General features: G+C 41.9%; 1 protein-coding gene across 3 annotated transcripts; it reads left to right on the forward strand.

Annotated features, from left to right (window-relative positions):
* The first annotated feature begins 1317 nt into the window (after positions 1–1317).
* Positions 1318–21120, forward strand: nasp (nuclear autoantigenic sperm protein (histone-binding)). Of its 3 annotated transcripts, none has more exons than XM_067990149.1 (14): positions 1318–1580; positions 6388–6498; positions 6796–6876; positions 10370–10488; positions 12030–12689; positions 13794–13852; positions 13937–14013; positions 14187–14260; positions 14469–14657; positions 15971–16164; positions 16437–16502; positions 16638–16721; positions 20182–20319; positions 20932–21120. In XM_067990149.1, the coding sequence occupies exons 1-14, from the start codon at positions 1525–1527 to the stop codon at positions 20986–20988; spliced, it is 1965 nt and encodes a 654-aa protein (XP_067846250.1). In that variant the 5' UTR covers positions 1318–1524; the 3' UTR covers positions 20989–21120. The 3 variants fall into 3 exon arrangements, with proteins under 3 accessions (XP_067846250.1, XP_067846251.1, XP_067846252.1); XM_067990150.1 differs by having other exon boundaries at positions 20194–20319; XM_067990151.1 differs by lacking the exon at positions 1318–1580 and adding an exon at positions 1657–1878.
* Positions 21121–21809: the final 689 nt, after the last annotated feature.

Raw genomic sequence — 21809 nt, forward strand, 5'->3', positions numbered from 1 at the left:
TGGTAGGACCTCATAAAATTGTCCCGATGCTGCTGCTTTTTAAAAAGAGTGATACACAACAAATTGATTATATTTTCAAACCAAAACGACTGTCTTCATGAGTGATATTTAGCTGGTCTGATGCTCCATTGATGCATTTGTACTTCGATCAAATTATATGGCAATTTGCAAATCCACTATAGATGTGGATTGACCAGTGTAGATATTGCAGTGAGTAAAAATAATTGGGTAAGGTTTTTATTCCACTGCACAGAGATTATGAAAGAGAAAGAAAAACACTATTTGCTGTGTACAGCAAGTTGTATGGAGAGAATCAGTTGGTGGATTGATTAAAACAGTCTTTGCAGTAGAGTAATGTAGTCCATTGTTATTCTGGTTCCAGGGAAAGAGCTGAAAATGGAGGTATCATTGCAGAGTTTTGCGTGTGTTGTACAATTCCAGGACTGTAGAATGTACAAGGTTAAAAACATTGACAAAATAAACTAATAATATTATGTCCACATATATGGTATAAACTGAATTAACACACAACAATTTAAACCAGAATATAATGCAGACGATGATGGTCATTTTGGAGTTGTCGCCATTTGCCAGGACTAAAACTGGACTTTGCAGAATCTCCATCTGCAGCCTCACTTATAATACGATAATTCAAATAAACAAGTCTTTGGATTAACGTGGCAACTAATTGACACACCTCCCTCCTAAATAAACACACCTCCATAAGTTTAAATGGGTTTTCAATCTGTTTTACTTTTGATCATAAATTCCACTCCTGTCATTGATGTTGATAGCTCTACAGTTTAAAGCTAAATTTTGTTAACAAAAATGTCTCTAAAGTGCATTTTGGGAATTTAACAGATTACCCGCGTCAAGGTGACCATCCACAGGTCCAGGTTAGACGCGGTCTGTGATGCTGATCACTCCGGCTATCTGCCTCTCTTCCGTGACTTTCTCCATAGCCGGGTGGCCCTGGAGGAGCATGCGGTGTCCGCCTGTACGCTTGAGGCCTTCAGGGATCAGTGGGCACCGCAGGGACTGGAGTGTGTAGTGGATCGGGACAACAATATTGTTGTTTGATAAGTTTCCTTTCTCCTTTGTAGGGTTTGGGTGTTTGTTTGTTCCACCTTAAAAAAGGGGGCACGCACTTTGGTTTGGCTGGGGCAACCCGATGTCTCGTTCTATAAAATCAACAGATAACCCGCACTTCTACCGTCAAATTATAACAATGAACCTTGCAAGTACCTAAATAACTGACAACGCATCCGCTTAGATTAATTTTCCCGCCAGTTATGCTGAGGTGAAAGGTTAACAGGAAGTGATGCGTGGTGGGGTAAATAAAAGGCGGGAACAGGAGCGGTTTCTTTCCGCTGCCATATTTTAAACAGAGAGGGTTGGGAAACCCGGGAAATATTAAGAATAATTTATTGGTTAAATAATTATTCCTATTGTTCAGTCTCTGCAGGATTTTTTTTTAAAAAGGCGGAAAGTAAAATACGAGCCTGAAGGAGAATTTTTTTTGAAATGGCGGATCAGGAACCCAGCGCCTCTACGTCCAGTGTCCCAGCCAGCGCCGAGAGGTGAGTGTGTGAGGAGTGTGGAGTGAGTGAGTGAGTGCAGCGGCTGCTGTTGTTGTGTTCCGTGTTTTGCTGCAGTTTTGCCGCGAGCTCCCGGGCTCTGGGCTGGTGCTGTCCGCGCGCTCCGGCTCTGCCTTCTTCCCACGCGGTCTCCGCGTTCTATTTTGTTTGTTTTTTTTTTGCGCTACAATTTGGAACGAACCCCGAGCGCGAGACCCGGAGTCTTAACTCGGCGACTGGAAGATCTCCTGGGAGACCTGCAAATGCACCGTTTCTCTTGCAATAACGCAATGCGCACCCCGTGAGTGTGTTTTCCTCTCAAGTTTAATTGGGTGGTGGGGTGGGGGAGCAGTGTTTTTTTTAATTGGACTCTAAAATGCCGTCCGTTTGCTTTTTGTGGGTTTTTTTTTTGGTTTCGCTGACCGCGAAACGTGTTGGGGTTATCGGAAGTTAGTATCGTTGTTTCTGGTACCCTGTACTTTTTAGTGGGATGTGTTCTAAGCTTTATCTATTTTGATACCTGATCTTGAGTAAGAGTTTTAATCGCCAACACTTAATAACAAAACTTAAAACTTATTTTGTAAGTGATTTAAAACCTTGTAAGTTCACTGGCAGTACGTTTTGTTGGTTGCCTCTATGAATAATGTCAGCCTGCCGAAGTTCACGCTGCTTGGACATTAACTCTCCCATCACCACATCCAGTTGTATTTTGAACCTCACCATTTATATCTAGTTTCCTATTTGGTAGACTATTTCAAATATGCATCCTTTGTGTGAAGAGGCTTTTCCACTTGTCCTTTTGGTCTTTACGTTTTTAAAGAAAATGTTATCTGGATGTGGATGAAGCTGGCATGGCTGCATTTATTGCCTGTTCCTGGTTGCTCTGTGATGGTGCTCCCATAATAGTGTTGAGTAGTTAATTTCACTGTTGATCTATCGCAGTTTCTTGAATGAATGTCACTATGGGTGTCCAAATCTGGATGGTGTGTGACCTGTGAGTGGTGGCCCCACAACATTGTTACTGTAGTCCTTCTTAGTGGTAGAAGTTGTAGGGGGACTTGGTGTACTTTGAAGTAATCTGGGTTTACATAATGTGTACAGAAGGCCAATGTTGGTTCTAGGTTTTGCCCTTGTAGGACATGTAGATGTGTACCATGGAGCTTTGAGGGCCCCATATGAAGTTTAAATCTGTTATGATTACAGTATCTCTAGTTGCTAATATAGACACATCTTGGGTGTTTTGATTTAGGGTTATGCTGCCAATGAGGTAATGGCTTTTTCCAAACCTTCAGGCCTGCAAAATTCAGACAAGACAAACCAGTGCATAATGTAAGTGCAACTAAGACAGGCTTCATGGGCTAGATCATTGGGACATAGGAATCCTATTTAGCCCACAGGGTGTAGTTTGGACACTTCTGCTAGACATTAAGTCTTTGAATAAGCCTTTAGCCACTAGTGGGAGTTATTTTAGTTGTGATTATAGCTAGGCCTTGTATATATTGTGAAGTCAATAACTATTTAACATGAGGATTTATTAAGTACTGTATAAGGGGAGGAAAGCTTCCTGTTTTGGAAATAGAGGGGCAAAAATAAGTAAATAGTCCCACATTTTAATCTACTGGATAGACAAAGGGAAGAGGTCTTGAGGTTTTCACATTACACACAAGTGTATTGGTATTACAGCTGAAATACTTTTCTGTGGGTGCTTAACTGTATTCTGAATTTACTTTCTGCAGAGTTTTGGATTTTAAACATGTTGGAGAAAATTTTTATGGCAAATGCTGGAGTGAATTTTACCATCTGCACAATCACCAAGAGCTGAGACTTAGTCCCTTATCTTATCAGTTTCTCACTGTGTGAACAATGCTCTTTTAGCATAAAAGAAGCAACTTGGTATTATAATGTTAAAGATACATTTACGTTTGTCTAATACTTTTAACATTCTTGGGGTATTGCAGAGTAGTTCACAGCCAATGAATTAAGTGTTGCCAAAATTATGTAGGACAGCCAATTACCTAATTGACAGTTAAAAGGATGGATAGTGGGAGGGATCTTTTATGCACCTTAGCTGATGGATAGGAGAAGGGGCCGGGGGTATTTGGTTTAATTTGTTATGACAATTCAGCACTCCCTCACTACTTGAAGTCGGTTTATATTTTCTGCTCAAGTCTGTAGTGGGGCTTGAACCCACAATCTTCTGGCTTGAGGTAACTGTTACCACTGCACCAAGCTGATTGTGTTTCAGCAATTGTAATTTCAGCTGTGTGACTATCCTAATGTCTTGATCAATGTTTGGCCAACTTAAGTATTTCCTCTTTTAATGTTTTAAACCTTTTTAGTTAAACTTGTGTTTTCTGCTTTTGAGACATTGAGTCTACATGCAGTTTGATGAAAACCCACCATTGCTGACCTCTGTGATAAGGTTGAAGATTGTAAACAATTTTACAACACCAAGTTATAGTCCAACAAATTTATTTTAAATTCCACAAGCTTTCGGAGGCTTCCTCCTTCCTCAGGTGAACGGTATGGAAATGACATTTTCGAATCCTTCACATTTGAAAATCACAGAACAATGCCTGATGATTACTGCCCGTTGCCAAGGCAATCACAGTGAGCAGACAGAAAGGTGTCACCTGAAAGGCCACCGAATATACAAACCCCCAAAAAAAAGAGAGAGAGAGAGAGAGAGAGAGCGCGCGCGAGAGAGAGAGAGAAAGAAGGAAGACAGTCAATGACCTGTTATATTAAAAACAGATAACATTTGTTCGCTGGTGGGGTTACGTGTAGTGTGACATGAACCCAAGATCCCGGTTGAGGCCGTCCTCATGGGTGCGGAACTTGGCTATCAATTTCTGCTCAACGATTTTGCGTTGTCGTGTGTCTCGAAGACCGCCTTGGAGTATGCTTACCCGAAGGTCGGTGGCTGAATGTCCATGACTGCTGAAGTGTTCCCCGACAGGGAGAGAACCCTCCTGTTTGGCGATTGTTGCGCGGTGTCCGTTCATCCGTTGTTGCAGCGTCTGTATGGTCTCGCCAATGTACCATGCTCTGGGGCATCCTTTCCTGCAACGTATGAGGTAGACAACGTTGGCCGAGTCACAGGAGTATGAACCGTGCACCTGGTGGGTGGTGTCCTCTCGTGTGATGGTGGTATCTGTGTCGATGATCTGGCATATCTTGCAGAGGTTACCGTGGCAGGGTTGTGTGGTGTCATGGACGCTGTTCTCCTGAAAGCTGGGTAATTTGCTGCGAACGATGGTTTGTTTGAGGTTGGGTGGCTGTTTAAAGGCGAGTAGTGGAGGTGTGGGGATGGCCATAGCGAGGTGTTCGTCATCATTGATGACGTGTTGAAGGCTGCGGAGAACATGGCGTAGTTTCTCCGCTCCGGGGAAGTACTGGACATACTTTTTTTTTGGGGGGGTTTGTATATTCGGTGGCCTTTCAGGTGACACCTTTCTGTCTGCTCACTGTGATTGCCTTGGCAACGGGCAGTAATCACCAGGCATTGTTCTGTGATTTTCAAATGCGAAGGATTCGAAAATGTCATTTCCATACCGTTCACCTGAGGAAGGAGGAAGCCTCCGAAAGCTTGTGGAATTTAAAATAAATTTGTTGGACTATAACTTGGTGTTGTAAAATTGCTTACAATTGTCAACCGCAGTCCATCACCTGCATCTCCACATCAAGGTTGAAGATGACAGCAGGTGTCTCATTGTATTGGTGGTTTGTGATCTAGATGGTTCTTGCTGACAAAGGCTGCAAATCGAGCTCCATGCTAGAAGTGATTGGTTTGTGTGGAACTGCAGAAATGATTATAGTCATTTTTAAAAAAAAAGACAGTTGCTGCCCCTACTCATTCTGACCTATAACTCCAGCCCCACATTGTGCGGTTGATTCTTGTTGCCCTCTGAAGTAGCATAGTAGCCAGCACCATCCACGTTCTAAGAACTCAATGGGAAACAAATTCTTGTGTTTGCTCTAGAACAAATTGGAGACCCATATTAAACAATGAACCCCTGTTTGTTGTGTAGTGCTGATCAGAGAATATAAGGGATGCTCTCTTGTTGTTGAGGATGAAAAATAACATCAAGGCAATGCTTAAAACATTTTTGGTTAAATTCATTCATGCAGAATTATGCATGCTGGCACAAAGATGCAGCAAGGCACTAAACAGGGCATAAAAACCAGAACTTTCAAGTACTTTTTACTAACTGAGTGGGATTTCTGGATTAAAATCTAGGTTATTGTAGGCCTGTTTAAAGCTGCCATGTTCCATGTAGTGATGCAAGGTCTGTTTTTGTGTGTGGAGTTCAGATGCTTTCACCAGAACTGAAAACTAGCCTCATAGCAAGTTGTGCCATGCAACATCCTTCTTGGCCATTTCCTGGTTTTATGCCTGCTGAGCTTTTGAAACCTGGGAATTGCCCCAGGTGATTTTTGCTCTTTTACAATGGACTCTACTAATGGGTCAGGATTCAGACAGTAATAAACTATGCCACTCTTGTCAATCTGAATAAAGCCATTCAGAAACTTTGAACAGAACATAATTGGTTTTTGAACAGCTATTTAGCTGCCTTTGCACAAGTGCGGTCTGGCTTCATTTGGAACCTGAAGGAGGATAGTTTTAACTTGAGCTTTTCAAAAAAAAAATAAACTGAAGTAGATAGTTCCCTATATCAAGTATCTATATTTTGGATTTTGTTTTTTTTTACATTCTCCAAGTTTTTAAACTAGACAGTCTTGGTGACAAACTGGTAATGTGGATTTCTTCTATCAAACACATTCATTTATGTAACACTTTATTTTGTAGTACTGATGTTGGTGTTGAAGCCATGAAGCTGCTTGGGACTGGCAAAAGACACATGGTAATGGAAGACTTTGTAGCAGCTGTCAATGCTTTTCAAGATGCATGCAGACTATTGTAAGTATTATGCTATGGCCTCATCTTGAAATGATGTGAAGTTTGAGGAAGAGAAATATCTGATGCTAGTTCCCCTGAAAATGGTCATGTTTAGAAGTTGATGGGGGAATTTATTTAAAATAGAAGCTTTAATTAAAGAGGGTAAAGTACATGCATGGCTTGGTGTGGCATGTTGAATTTTTCATGCCGCTATGACATTTCTCATCTCAGTAATTTGGTTGATTGGTCCTGTTGTCGTGATTGCAATACATATACAAAACCATGACTTTTTGTGTTTTTCCCCCATTTTTTAAAAAGGAGCACAACACATGGAGAAATGGCAAAGGAATGTGGAGAAGCCTACTTCTGTTACGGAAAGGCCCTTCTGGAGTTAGCAAGGTTAGTTTACAAATCAGATGATCTAACAGACCGTGGTTAAAGTAGTCGATAGGAAATATATGGAAGAAGATTTAAAAGAAAAGCCCATTCAATTGACCCCCTAGATTCGAACTCTCTCTCAACCTTGCAGCCAACTGTATCTTGAACTTTCCTAATGTCTTAGCTCCATCTTAACCTGATAGGTGAAACATCTGGCATCATCTATTGAGTTAAGAATGAGGTCTATTTTAAATGTATCTTTCACTAATTTCAAATTGGTTCTCTACCTGCTGGCCACCTTATTTTTACCACTTAATACTTTATATGCTTCAAAAGCATTTCCCGTTTTCTCTTCCCTGCTCCACACCATCTTCTCCCAGCTTAAATTTCAGTAATCTTGCCTCATCATGTGGGTCATTCTTGTGGCCCTTCGTGTGTGCCTTCTCAATGCATGTTTGTCCCTTCTACAGCCAATACAATACACAAATCCCAAACGTGATTTGAGCTACAAGTCTGCACAATTTCTGCTGCAGACTTGCACTCTACCATTCTGGCTACATAATCCCAATATTTTAGAAGCAGAAAGTTATGGCACAGGAGGAGGCCATTTGGCCCATTGTGTCCATGCTGGCTTGGTCCATAGCCCTGTAGGCTACAGCAATTCAGGTGCACATCCAAGTACGTTTTAAATGCATTGAGGGTTTCTGCCTCCTCCACCCTTTCAGGCAGTGAGATCCAGACCCCCACCACCCTCTGGGTGAAAAAATTTCACCTCAGCTTCCCTCTAATCCTTCTATCAATTACTTTAAATCTAATGCCCCCAGGTCACTGACCCCCCCCACCCTGCTAAGGGAAATAGGTCTATTCTATCTAGTCCCATCATAATTTTAAATACCTCAATTAAATCTCCCCTCCGCCTCCTTTGTTCCAAAGAGAACAACTCCAACCTGTCCAATCTTTTCTCATAACTAAAATTCTCCAGCCCTGGTAACATCCTTGTAAATCTCCTCTGTATATTCTCTAGTGCAATCACATCTTTCCTGTAATGTGACCAGAACTGTACGCAGTACTCAAGCTGTGGCCTAACCAATGTTTTATACAGTTCCAGCATAACCTTCCTGCTCTCATATATATTCTGTGCCTTGGCTAATAAAGGAAACAATCCTGTATGCCTTTTTGACCACCTTATCTACCTGTCCTGCTACCTTCAGAGATCTGTGGACATGCACTCCAAGGTCTCTTTGTCTCTCTACACCTCTCCGTATCCTCCCATTATTATGTACTCCCTTCCTTTGTTTGCCCTCCCCAAATTCATTACCTCACACTTCTCCATTTGCCACTTTTCTGCCCACCTGACCAGTCCATTGATATCTTCCTGCAGTCTACAGCTTTCCTCCTTACCATCAACCACACGGCCAACTTGTGTATCATCTGCAAACTTCTTGATCAAGCCCCCCACATTCAAGTCCAAATCATTAATGTACACCGCATAAAACAAAGGGACCTAGTACTGAGCCTTGCGGAACGCCACTGGAAACAGCCTTACAGTCGCAAAAACACCTGTCAACCATTACCCTTTGCTTCTTGCCACGGAGCAAATTTTGGATCCAACTAGCCACTTTCCCTTGGATCTTATGGGCATTTACTTTTTTGACCAGTCTGCCATGTGGGACCTTGTCAAAAGCCTACAGATGTTTGAAACACTCATCAAATGTGTTATCCTCAACAACCCTCTTCATTACCACCTCAAAAAATTCAATCAGGTTTGTCAGACACTATCTTCACTTTACAAATCCATGCTGTATGTCCTTGATTAACCTGTGCCTTTCTAAATGAAGATTTATGCTGTCCTTCAGAATTGATTCCAATGATTTGCCCACCACTGAGGTTAGACTGACTGGCCTATGACAGTGAAAGTGATTAATTTGTTCTTATCACTTGCCCTCTCTCATTATACATAAATGATCAGTCATGACCACTCTGCTCCAGACCTCATTACAGCCTTGGTCCAAACATGGACAAAAGAGCTGAATTCCAGAGGTGAGATGAGAGTGACTGCCCTTGACATCAAGGCAGCATTTGACCGAGTGTGGCACCAAGGAGCCCTAGTAAAATTGAAGTCAATGGGAATCGGGGGAAAACTCTCCAGTGGCTGGAGTCATACCTAGCACAAAGGAAGATGGTAGTGGTTGTTGGAGGCCAGTCATTTCAGCCCCAGGACATTGCTGCAGGAATTCCTCAGGGCAGTGTCCTAGGCCCAACCATCTTCAGCTGCTTCATCAATGACCTTCCCTCCATCATAAGGTCAGAAATGGGGATGTTCGCTGATGATTGCAGTGTTCAGTTCCATTCGCAACCCCTCAGATAATGAAGCAGTCTGTGCCCACATGCAGCAAGACCTGGACAACATCCAGGCTTGGGCTGATAAGTGACAAGTAACATTTGCGCCAGACAAGTGCCAGGCAATAACCATCTCCAACAAGAGAGAGTCTAACCACCTCCCCATGACATTTAACGGCATTACCATCACCAAATCCCCCACCATCAACATCCTGGGGGTCACCATTGACCAGAAACTTAACTGGACCAGCCATATAAATACTGTGGCTACAAGAGCAGGTCAGAGGCTGGATATTCTGCGGCGAGTGACTCACCTCCTGACTCCCCATAACGTTTCCACCATCTACAAGACACAAGTCAGGAGTGTGATGGAATACTCTCCACTTGCTTGGATGAGTGCAGCCCAACAACACTCAAGAAGCTCGACACCATCCAAGATAAAGCAGCCCGCTTGATTGGCACCCCATCCACCACCCTAAACCTTCACTACCGGCGCACTGTGGCTGCAGTATGTACCAGCCACAGAATGCACTGCAGCAACTCGCCACGGCTTCTTCGATAGCACCTCCCAAACCTGTGACCTCTTACCACCTAGAACGATAAGGGCAGCAGGCACATGGGAACACAATCACCTGCACATTCCCCTCCAAGTCACACACCATCCCAACTTGGAAATATATCGTTGCTGGGTCAAAATCCTGGAACTCCCTACCTAACAGCACTGTGGCAGAACCTTCACCACACGGACTGCAGCGGTTCAAGAAGGTGGCTCACCACCATCTTCTCAAGGGCAATAAATGCTGGCCTCATCAGTGACGCCCACATCCCATGAACGAATAATAAAAAAAAAATCATAGTTTGCATTTTTTGTATTAAACTTCTTGTGAATTTTTGACACTTGTCCATTTTGACTTTTTTTAAATGGTGGTTAACTCCTAAGAATGATTAACAGGAAAGTTTGGTACCTACCATTTGAATCTTGTTCTGCACATAACCTTATGTATGCTTGCTGGCTAGAAAATAGGTCTCACTTTTCATTTCACTGATTTGCATGCCAGATTTTTACAGTAGATTAATTTTTCTAGTGTAGCTATATAACTGGCTGCATATTGTGGCTTTGGAATGAGGGGGCATGAAGGAGCAGATATCCTATCATAAATCTCTTAACTTGCAGAATGGAGAGTGGTGTTCTTGGCAATGCCCTTCAAGGAGTTTCAGAAGATAATGATGATGATGAAGAAGCACCAGCAGCAGCTGAGGACTCCAAAGTAGAAAATGCAGGGAATGTAGATGGTGAGTGCTATTTTGACAAGTAGATTTAGGGTTTAATTAAAGGATAGCTTCAAGTTAGTACTTAACCTGGTTTTAATTACACAGCATCTCTCTACCTACATCTATCTGTTTTCTTTGGCCAGTTGGGAGTGATGCTTTTCTTTCAAGCAAAATTTTGGAGACAAAATGCTTGCTTGTGATTGGATAAAATTTGTACTAGTACATATGCTTTCTAGTCAATGTACTGCTAAGGCACCTTGCATCATCCTGGTGTATCCATTTCCTTTTACACTGACTTAAACTGATACTGGGTTTGCAGCAAAGCTTTGTAAACTTCTTTGGCAAGTTCTAATGATTTTTATTTTAAAAAGTCAGAAGTAGAACAATTAACATCTGCAGATTGGAGTATATTTCTAGTGTTTTGATATGCTGTTTTGTAATTAAACATTTTATGTTGAAACCTAGCCGTGTAATTGTGGCTTGCTCTTCAAATTCATAGGCAGCTAAATCTACCTATTCATGCTGGTGGGCAATGCCACAAAATACTTACAAGCATGTACAAACTTAAATATATCTATTTGGTAGGTGATTTTTAGATAATGAGTTGTCTCAGTATATGGTTCTTTTGGTGGTGAATCTCATTTCCACAGGTGCTGACAGGGAACTTAGTTTGTGTAGTGGCAAATTTGCTATTAACCTTATGGCTGTTGCCACTATAGACAAGAGTATCGGCTGACTTGCATATAGTTCTGTAGTGAATTTGAAGGAATGTGAATTCTTTACATGTTGGAAGTGGAATGTATAGTCTAGAGTATGTTTCTGTGTGCTATTGTCAAGTATAAAATGTAGCTGTTCAAATAAATTATTTAGATAAATCCTTTGTTTAAAGCTGAAGAGTTTAAGGGCTTGCAAATATTCTTAGTGAAATCATGTTTTTTGGATTGCAATTGATATGATCTTTTTACAGTAACTGAAGGAAAGCCACTGCAAGGTCAAAAATTTGATTTAGACATGAAGTATTGACCATTAACATGAGAAGGTGAATTATGGGCCGATTTAATCACTGTTACAGGAGGAGGAGATGCCGATTGTATGCCTCCATGGCTCTTTCTCGTCTCCTTTTCCCACCCCATGGGCCAATCTAGTGGAATATACTTCTCTGAAATGCTGCTTTTGATATGGTTTGTAATGAGAATTATAACTTTTATTCTGACTTCTTAAAAATCTTACTTCTGACCTGAGGGTTAGTGAGCAGGTATTTGGACCCTTGCAGCCAGACGGTGCTGCATGGCATAAGAACCAAACAGCAAAATGGGGATAGGAAGGGGTAGTAAATGAGAATAGTAAAATTGATTTACCTTGATCTGTACATCGCAAAATAAAGGGCCAAAGAAACCTACTGCTGACTACTCTTCACTAAACTTGAAATTCTATCTGCTATTTTTCCACTATTCTTAACCTTTCAATTGTGACTGTGTCAGGATAGTCTCATCCAGACTTTTTGCTGCATCCAGCATTGGCAACTCCAATTTTATGCATTTTTTTTTTCTTAATGTGTATAGAAAAAGAGAGGGAGGAATTGAGGGAACAGGTGTATGCAGCACTAGCCGAAGAAAAGGATGATAAGCCAGCAGAAGATGTGGTACCAGCTGAAAACGTTTCTGGTGATCAGGATGTAGTTCATGAAAAAACAAAAGGTTCTACAGAGAAAATTAGTAAAGAAGAAAAAAAAGTAAAATCTCCTACAGGAGAGATCTTGACTACTGAGCATGAAATGCAGACCAAAATAGTATCAGTTGACAAGGATGAACCAATGGATGCAGTAGTAGATTCCCATCTGGGGAGTGGTGATAGTATCAAGAAGGGGAAAGTGAAAGACCATGCAACCATTCCAGAGGATGTAAAGGAATATCTTGGGGATAAGAGCAGTTCTGGCAAAGAGGCAATGGTGGAAGATGCCAGCAAGGAGGCAACAACTGATACATCAGTGAAAAGTGTTTGTAAAATTGAACTGGAGGAGAAAGTAGCTCCTCCTTTGAAAAATTCTCTGGGGGATCAAGATAAAAAATCAGATACAGATGAAAAACAAGCACAAGAGAGCCTGAAAGATGATGAAAGTGACAAAGAATCAACTGAAATTAAAATCACAGTTGAGAAGACCATCGATGCTGACCAAGAGGATGGGACTGCTGATTCTGAAGAACCAATGGAAGAGGGTGAAGGTATAAACTCAAGGACAAGTGTTCAGATTTACAAAGTTGGTTTAAATGGTCAGGGGATAATCAACTGAACAACTAAAACAGCACAACAAGTAGCAGTTCTGTCTCTTGTGTGTAGACACTTAACCCTTATGGCTCTAGATACCTAATTTCTATAATTGGTCTTTATAGGCACTTGGTAAATCTTTCCACTTAACACTGTACTATGAAAAGCATAAAGAATGAAGAAAAGTGGTGGTTTTTAAATTTGCACTACTCACCAGGGATAAAACTTTTCATGGGGGTTGCATACTTTGGCACCAATCACTGGGGATAAAACACTCTCATGGTTGTACAGTGATGGTTTTTAAAATGCGAGGCACTAATTTTATCATCTGCGATGCAGTGCTGAAGAATAAACCCAGATATAGTATAATAATGGAATATAATATTCATTCCAAGGGTCAATAGCAATCTGGTTAGTTCTTCTAAAATACTTTGCAGAGCAGTTTCAGTTTTACATTGACATTGGGTCTGAATAGGTTGATGGCCAAAGACTAATTCTCAAGCAAAGTGTTGGTGCTGTGTTGACTTGTAGTGCAATTGCAGAACACATTCCCATCAATGTGGGGAGGGTAGACTAACAGGATAACTTTGGTATTAGGACTACTCAAATGGGGATAGTTGTCTGCAGAGGTTTCATGGCTACTCAACTAACTTTTTAACCTGGGTAGCTTGTAAACCTCTGCAGGACTTGGTGAATATTATCCCCACTTTAAATCTCCAGTTGCTTCAAAATTTGAAAATTCCAAAGGACTGGTAGCTTTTAGGACATTGGGTATGGATCCAGAATTGAGTTAGGGTAGTCCTTCCAGTAACTGTGACTACAATGAAAGCAGCAGTAATTGGCACACTTGCTCCTGGGCCATAAATTATGGCTGGTAAACAGTCAGTGGGTATTGAAGTTAAGGCACACTGGAGCAGAGTAGAAGGACCTTTTTATATCTGGTGTGTAACTGTGGTGAACCTGAGATACAGGATGCAGTATGGACAGCCCATTATATACATGACAATTCTTCATTTCTGCATGTTAACCAATGTATGAATGTTCTACACCAATCTTTCCAGGTGCTTCCTCTGCTGCAGATGTAAGCGAAGATGAAAATGAAGAGGCTGCTGCAGAAAAGGTGGGTTTAATGCTCTGTTATCTTCAAATGCTAGCATAGGTTTTAATTTCTTGTAGGATTTAATATGCAAGCTGTTTATTGCAGGATGCTGAAAGTGAGGAAGTGGATAATTTGCAGCTGGCCTGGGAAATGCTTGAATTGGCAAAAGTAATCTTCAAAAGGTATGTCCCGAAACCAGCATCTCTGCATTTAAAATTGTCATGGTGTTATTATGCCGTTACTTGGTAGGCACAGGAGCCGAGTATGGCATTCAATTTTGACAAGTTGAACAATTCAATGTATTGATTAATTCTGTATAGCATACGCTTAGAGCTTCATTTGGTCAATCTTTCAGGCAAGAAACCAAAGAAGCACAGCTTTATGCAGCACAGGCTTATCTGAAACTGGGAGAAGTGGGAATAGAATCTGGTAAGCTGTAAAAACTGTTCTCTGGAGCATTGTCTTAAGTTCTTGCTGTACGGTATGAACTGGCACTGTCATCTTACTGTTCATAAGTTTTTGCCTAAAATTGCTAAAAGATTTCACTAATGGGTAAACTGAATATTGAGCTTGGTCCATATGGCATTGATGTGTAAAGTAAGTAACTGCAGATTGATTGAATCTTGTTCTATTCCAGAAAACTACATACAGGCTATTGAAGATTTCAATGAGTGTCTGAACATTCAGGAAAAACATCTTGAGCCACATAACAGACTACTGGCAGAGACCTATTATCAACTGGGCCTGGCTTATAGTTTTAACAAGCAGTATGATTTTTCTCTGAACCACTTCAAGGAGTCCTTTAGCGTCATAGAGAAACGGCTAGGTAAGGAGAATAAGCTTTAGCTTTTAAATTGTATAACATTATGCCCTGTTTTCATCTGGGGTGGATAACACTTGCAATGCCAACACTGCTATGGTTGTTTCCTGCAGGGTTTACTGTATGGCTAGACTGGTGAGGTGCCCCTCTTTTGATAAATGTAAGGTGCTAACTGCCATAATGTTCCAAATAAGATTGACTGTGCTGTTGCTTTGCAAATGATTACCATCATTGGATTCGCTAAGAACCTGTATTTTGACATGGGAGGTGGAGAGAAGACTGAGTAACTGCAGTTCATGCTTTAAGAGTGCATCCACTTAACAGAAGATGCTTGCCAGCAGAAATGGTGGCTTTTGTCCAAATTTGTGTTCCATTTTTGGAGACAGAGTGAGAGGCTACGTAATCTAAATGGTACAATTTTAAAGGGGGTGCAGGAACAGAGGCCTAGGGGTTCATATACACAAATCTTTAAAGGTGGCAGGACAAATTGATGCGGCTGTTGGAGTATATGGGATCCCAGGCTTTATAAATGGAGACAGAACAAAAGCAAGGAAGTTATGATAAACCTTTTATAAAGCACCTGTTGTACCTCAGCTGAAGTATTATGTCCAATTATGGGCACCACACTTTAGGATGGATGTCAAGGCCTTGAAGATGGTTAAGGGACATCAGTTATGTGGTGAGACTAGAGAAATTGGGATTGTTCTCCTTGGAGCAGAGAAGGTTAAGGGGAGAATTAAGAAGTATTCAAAACTATGGGGTTTGAGTAAATGAGACACTGGCAGGTGGGTTGGTAACCAGAGGACACCAATTTAAGATAATTGGCAAAAGAACCAGAGGGGAGATGAGTTAATGCAGTGAGTTATAATCTGGAATGCACTGCCTGAAAGGGTGGTAGAAGCAGATTCAATAGTAACTTTTGAACGGCAATTGGATATTACTTGAAAGAGAAATTTTCAGGGCTATGGAGAAAGAGCAGGGAGTGGGACTGATTGGATAGCATTGATGGGCTGAATGGTTGCCTTCTGCTGCAAGATTCTGTGATTTTTGTAAGTAACATGAATTGCCTGTTCCAGTAGTCTCCCCTCTTTTTAATCCAAACTTGCTGAGATTGCCACTTCTGAGAAGGCTAGTTAATGAGGAAGAATAGAATCTTTTCAAAGTTTGAGGAACAAATTCTAACACCTGAGGAACATTCCTCTACTTTGGAATTTTGATCCAAAATCTTTATTCATTTAAAAAGTTTTATCTCCATGGTCATTTTTAACAGCTGCTTAGTAATGGATTTGTAGTTGAACTAATTTATGCTTTATCTACAGTTATGCTAACAGAAAGAATTGAAAAAGCAGAAGAGAAAGGCAAATCTCCAGCAAAAGACAACGATGCTGTTTCTGAAGATAAACGGGAGGTTGAGGAACTTAAAGAGCTATTGCCAGAGATAAAGGCAAAAATTGAGGATTCGGAAGAATCCAAAGATGATGGAAAAGCAACTAAGGCCCTTCAGGAAACATTGGTCAGTGCATGTTGAGTACTTGTAATAAGAGGAAATTCATAAATTGGCAGGGACCAGACAACTGGCTGCTGAGTTGGATGACCTAGAACCTGTGAGAATAGTGCCCTTTAACAGAGTAAATGGCCTCTTGAGAAGTTTTAAAGTATGGTGAGGGGCAGTGCCATATGTCCATTTTTTTTAAAATGGAGGTTCAAAGATTGGCTTTTTGGCATTATTAATCTGTGCATGTCTGTGTATATAGTATGTATGATTACTTTTTCTTCCCACATTAGTCTAGAACACCTGCCTTTTCAGGGTTTGCAACAGAAAGTGCTTCAAGCAATGCACCAGCATCGGCTGTAAGTATTTGTAGAACAATTGCCTCCTAGATATACTGCATAACTCCTTAGGCAGAGTGCTTTTGAATTCAGATGATTTGCTTGAAGGAGGACCTGGACTCATTTTTGTCTCTACACTGTTCTGAATTTTTGTAGATCCAGGCTGGAAAAGTAACAGATGAAGCTTCTACCTCCAGCTCAAACTGTATATCTAACATCTCTCATTTAGTAAGAAAAAAGGTGAGTTTCCTAATGTGTTTAAACTGATATCCTGCAAATGGCTTTGCTGCTTGGAGATGCTTTGGCTTTGAGGTAATCTTACTGTACCTTGGTCATGTGTGTCTGGTGTTCTCTGGCAGCTAAGAGCCAGCTTCTCAAGTAGTAGCTCTGCTGCAATTGATCAGAAGCATGGATCACATAACTGCTGCAAACTTTCCAATTCCATATGAGGATTGGAAGCTGAATAGGTGCTGCAAATCAGTTTGCTGCCTCCCTAGTCAGTTAACTCCTCAATTTAAATTTTTTGTTTAATGAAAATTCTGGCATTTTCCATTGGTTTAGAACCCATTTGGGGGATTGTAGGTAATGCATTTATTCCTCCCTGCCTGTTGAGTGTAGCCATGATCTGGAGATGCCGGTGATGGACTGGGGTTGACAAATGTAAGGAATCTTACAACACCAGGTTATAGTCCAACTGTTTTATTTGAAAATCACAAGCTTTCGGAGGCTTTCTCCTTCGTCAGGTGAGTGGGGATTCCATGGAAGGTTACCGCATTTATAGTCAGAACAATACCTGGTGATTACAGATAATCTTTCCAACTGCCCATTGTCAAGGCAATCAAAGTGTTCAAACAGAGTGATATTATCTACAGGACCACCGAATATACAAACGGCCAGAACAAAAGACAGAGAGAGAAACATCCGAAAGGAAGAGAAAGACAGAGAATGACCCGTTGTATTAAAAACAGATAACTTTTTTTCGCTGGTGGGGTTACGTGTAGCGTGACATGAACCCAAGATCCTGGTTGAGGCCATCCTCATGGGTGCGGAACTTGGCATCAATTTCTGCTCGACGATTTTGCGTTGTCGTGTGTCTCGAAGGCCGCCTTGGAGAACGCTTACCCGAAGATCAGGCAACGGAACCCTGTGTGAGAACCTCTCTGGATACGTCGAGGGCGTCCTGAAACCCATCGTACAGGGAACCCCCAGCCTCTGTCGCGACACTACGGACTTCCTACAAAAACCCACGGACCCGTTGAACCAGGAACACTTCTCACCACGATGGACGTCTCGGCACTCTACACCAGTATCCCCCACGATGACTGATGCTGTTGCAGCATCAGTACTCAACACCAACAACAGCCAATCCCCAGACGCCATCCTACAACTTATCCGCTTCATCCTGGATCACAATGTCTTCACCTTCGATAACCAGTTCTTTACCCAAACACACGGAACAGCCATGGGGACCAAATTCGCACCCCAATACGCCAACATTTTCATGCACAAGTTCGAGCAGGACTTCTTCACTGCACAGGACCTCCAACCAACGCTATACACCAGATACATAGACAACATTTTCTTCCTATGGACCCATGGTGAAGAATCACTGAAGAGACTACACGATAACATCAACAAGTTCCATCCCACCATCAAGCTCACCATGGACTACTCCTCAGAATCGGTTTCTTTCTTGGACACACGAATCTCCATCAAAGACGGGCACCTCAGCACCTCACTCTACCGCAAGCCCACGGACAACCTCTCTATGCTCCACTTTTCAAAGAGGCCATCCCCTATGGACAGGCCCTGCGAATACACAGGATCTGCTCAGACGAGGAGGAACGCGATGGACACCTACAGACGCTGAAAGACGCCCTTGTAAGAACGGGATATGACGCTCGACTTGTCGATCGACAGTTCCGACGGGCCACAGCAAAAAATCGCATAGACCTCCTCAGAAGACAAACACGGGACGCAACCAACAGAGTACCCTTCGTCGTCCAGTACTTCCCCGGAGCGGAGAAACTACGCCGTGTTCTCCGCAGCCTTCAACATGTCATCGATGACTACGAACACCTCGCTAAGGCCATCCCCACACCTCTACTACTCTCCTTCAAACAGCCACCCAACCTCAAACAGACCATTGTTCGCAGCAAATTACCCAGCTTTCAGGAGAACAGCATCCACGACCCCACACAACCCTGCCACGGCAACCTCTGCAAGACATGCCAGATCACCGACACAGATACCACCATCACACGAGAGGACACCACCCACCAGGTACATGGTTCATACTCCTGTGACTCGGCCAACGTTGTCTACCTCATACGTTGCAGGAAAGGATGCCCCGGAGCATGGTACATTGGCGAGACCATGCAGACACTGCGACAACGGATGAACGGACACCGCGCAACAATCGCCAGACAGGAGGGTTCCCTCCCAGTCGGGGAACACTTCAGCAGTCATGGACATTCAGCCACCGATCTTCAGGTAAGGGTTCTCCAAGGCGGCCTTCGAGACACACGACAACGCAAAATCGTCGAGCAGAAATTGATAGCCAAGTTCCGCACCCATGAGGACGGCCTCAACCGGGATCTTGGGTTCATGTCACGCCACACTTAACCCCACCAGCAAGGGGAAAAAAAAGTTATCTGTTTTTAATACAACGGGTCATTCTCTTTCTCTTCCTTTCGGATATTTCTCTTTTGTTCTGGCCGTTTGTATATTCGGTGGTCCTGTAGGTAACATCTCTGTCTGAACACTTTGATTGCCTTGACAATGGGCAGTTGGAAAGATTATCTGTAATCACCAGGTATTGTTCTCTGACTATAAATGCGGTAACCTTCCATAGAATCCCACGCTCACCTGACGAAGGAGAAAGCCTCCGAAAGCTTGTGATTTTCAAATAAAACAGTTGGACTATAACCTGGTGTTGTAAGATTCCTTACATTTGTTGAGTGTCGGGTGGCCATGCAGTTAATCACCAAAAAAAAATTACTGCCCTGTTCTGGCTTGATTCCCATCCAGCACCACCTTACCAGAGCCTTTTGTTTTACGTGGCTGAGGCATTTATCTGACTTGGATGTGTGCCTCCTGTAATGTATGCTAATTGAGGTCCTCATATCATTAAGACCCCCATCACACCAACTGAGTAGGGCACCTGGCTCAATAAAACCTGGCAGGGATGAAGAGGGGGGGGAGGGGGGTCCTCTTGAGGTAAGTCAGCGTTCCTTCTGGGCCCAGGCTTCCCACTCTCACTTTACCTTGGTGCAGATGGGTGGCCTCTGACCTGTCTGAATCTGTCCAGGTGCCTTTTCTACCCATTTTTGGCAGGCAGCTGGGATGTAAATGAAGACAGCTGAAATTGTCTGGGCCTCACTGTTGGGTGGGTTTGATGCTCAACCTGCCCGCTTGAAACCTGCTTGCAGTTTAAAATTCCCCCCCCCCCCCCCCCCCCCACCGTAGTGCAGCAGAGCCTGTACAAATGCTAATTGAATGCCACTGTGCCTGATCATGGCAATAGACTTGTGGTATTCCATGATTAAACTTTCCTGGCCTCAATGTAGGAAGTTTTGACAAGCATCTGATAATGCAAGAAAAGTTTTTAATTCCAATTTTTGTCCTTTATAAGCATATTGTTGGAATATTGATGTGCACATTATGCTAATAAGTGTAAAAAGTATTTAAACTTTTAAAGTCCTCATTGCAGAGGAAACCTGAAGACAGTGAGAGGGATAACAACGAGCCTAAAAAAGCCAAGCAGGAGGAGTCTGCTGTGAATGGTGGATGTGGTGATACTGCCCATGATAGGAATGGTGTTCCTGAGAAAATGGAAGTAAGTTCATTATGTGCTTGATAGTACTTCTTACATAATCAATTACTGTTCTTGGAGCCAAATTGGGCTGAAGTATTGAGATTGTTCAACACCAGCAGTTATATTTTAGCAAAGTACAATAGATCCTTTTTAGTATTGTTTCTTAAACTAAATTAGCAAGTTAACTTTGAAGGAGTTGACTTTCTGTAAATATATTTTACATGATAGATTCTAATGTTAACAAGTACTTGTACTTGTTTGTCCACTTTACACAAGCTTAGTCTTAACTAAAATGGACCTGATGCATGCAAGGAAGTATAACTGGTGAAGTCCTTCTTGTCTGTAGTATGGACTTAAATAGACAGTGTTTCTCACTGGTCACCTGTACACACTGAAGAATTGAGAACTAGTGACATTTTCATATCTTGGAACCTTGATTTAAACAGTTAGACTTGACAGATTTTAGCCTAAGTAACTTCTTTTGGAACAGGATCAGCAATAAGGACCAGTTTATTGTAAACTGGTCGGACCATTAAGTCATCTTGCATGATTACACAATAGATGTAAGAAACCTTCCTGGTCTATTTCTGAATCTTGTACAAAATTTTTACCTTTTTTTCTCTCCCTTTTTAGTCAGAAGAAACTGCTGCTGCCAAGAAATCTGAGCCAGCAGCTCAAAGTGCTAGTTAATAGATGTTTGGATGGCTGGCAATACTTGCCCACATGGAGGACTTTTTTGTACATAATGTATTTTTTGATTGGCTTTTTGAACTGTTTTTGTAAGACATTGTGGAAAAATTCAATAAAGATGTAATTTGCAAACAGTGTCAGAGTATTTAACAGCTTCAGGCACATAATTAACTTTTGGATTAAGGGACTAAATTGGTGTAAGGTATGGGTGGTAGCAGTAGCATTGATGGCTTGATGTAGTATTCAATTCTAACCACTTGGTGGTGTGTAGATCCATAACTGGTTTCAGTACTGCAGTGTCAGGTGTGAGGGAGAATTCCTGTATGCAGTAGATGTATATAGAATGGGTTTATGATTTCACAGGTGTAAACAAACTCACTCCAAAAATGGTCTGAGGAAACCTTTCTTTAGCTTCCACTTCTAAACACCTGCAGCTTGGTCCACTGGCTAATTTTCTGTTGGCATTGAATTGTAGCACATTAACTATGAACCCAGTGTCATGAATTTGATGCTGCAGGAGTTGAGGAATTGCAGAGTTAAAAATGCAACAGCAAATGTTCTGGAAAAAGCAAAGGATGCAAATATTGTTAGGATTTTAAACAGCTGCCAGAAAATTTGTTCTTGCAAAATGTAGAATCAATAATTCACAAACATCACTGTATATTTGTAGACCAGGGTGCACAGTTTAGTAGTGAGATCTGCTACAATATGAAACGGGTGGTTGAGGCAATGACTTGGTCGCCAGGAAGTTCTCAACATTCCACTTGTATAACATTTTTTGAGCAACTTATTCAATTCAGTTTCCACATTAAAATGCATGT

The sequence above is a fragment of the Heptranchias perlo genome, chromosome 9 (genome assembly GCF_035084215.1).
Source record: "Heptranchias perlo isolate sHepPer1 chromosome 9, sHepPer1.hap1, whole genome shotgun sequence".
NCBI classification, from domain to species: domain Eukaryota; kingdom Metazoa; phylum Chordata; class Chondrichthyes; order Hexanchiformes; family Hexanchidae; genus Heptranchias; species Heptranchias perlo.

Excerpts from the sequence above, each read along its gene's own strand:
- nasp (XM_067990149.1), top strand. The coding sequence starts at position 1,525 with ATGGCGGATCAGGAACCCAGCGCCTCTACGTCCAGTGTCCCAGCCAGC. Across the intron at positions 6,877-10,369 it reads GCCCTTCTGGAGTTAGCAAG|AATGGAGAGTGGTGTTCTTG; the intron begins GTTAGTTTACAA and ends CTTAACTTGCAG. Across the intron at positions 16,722-20,181 it reads CTCATTTAGTAAGAAAAAAG|TCCTCATTGCAGAGGAAACC; the intron begins GTGAGTTTCCTA and ends AAACTTTTAAAG.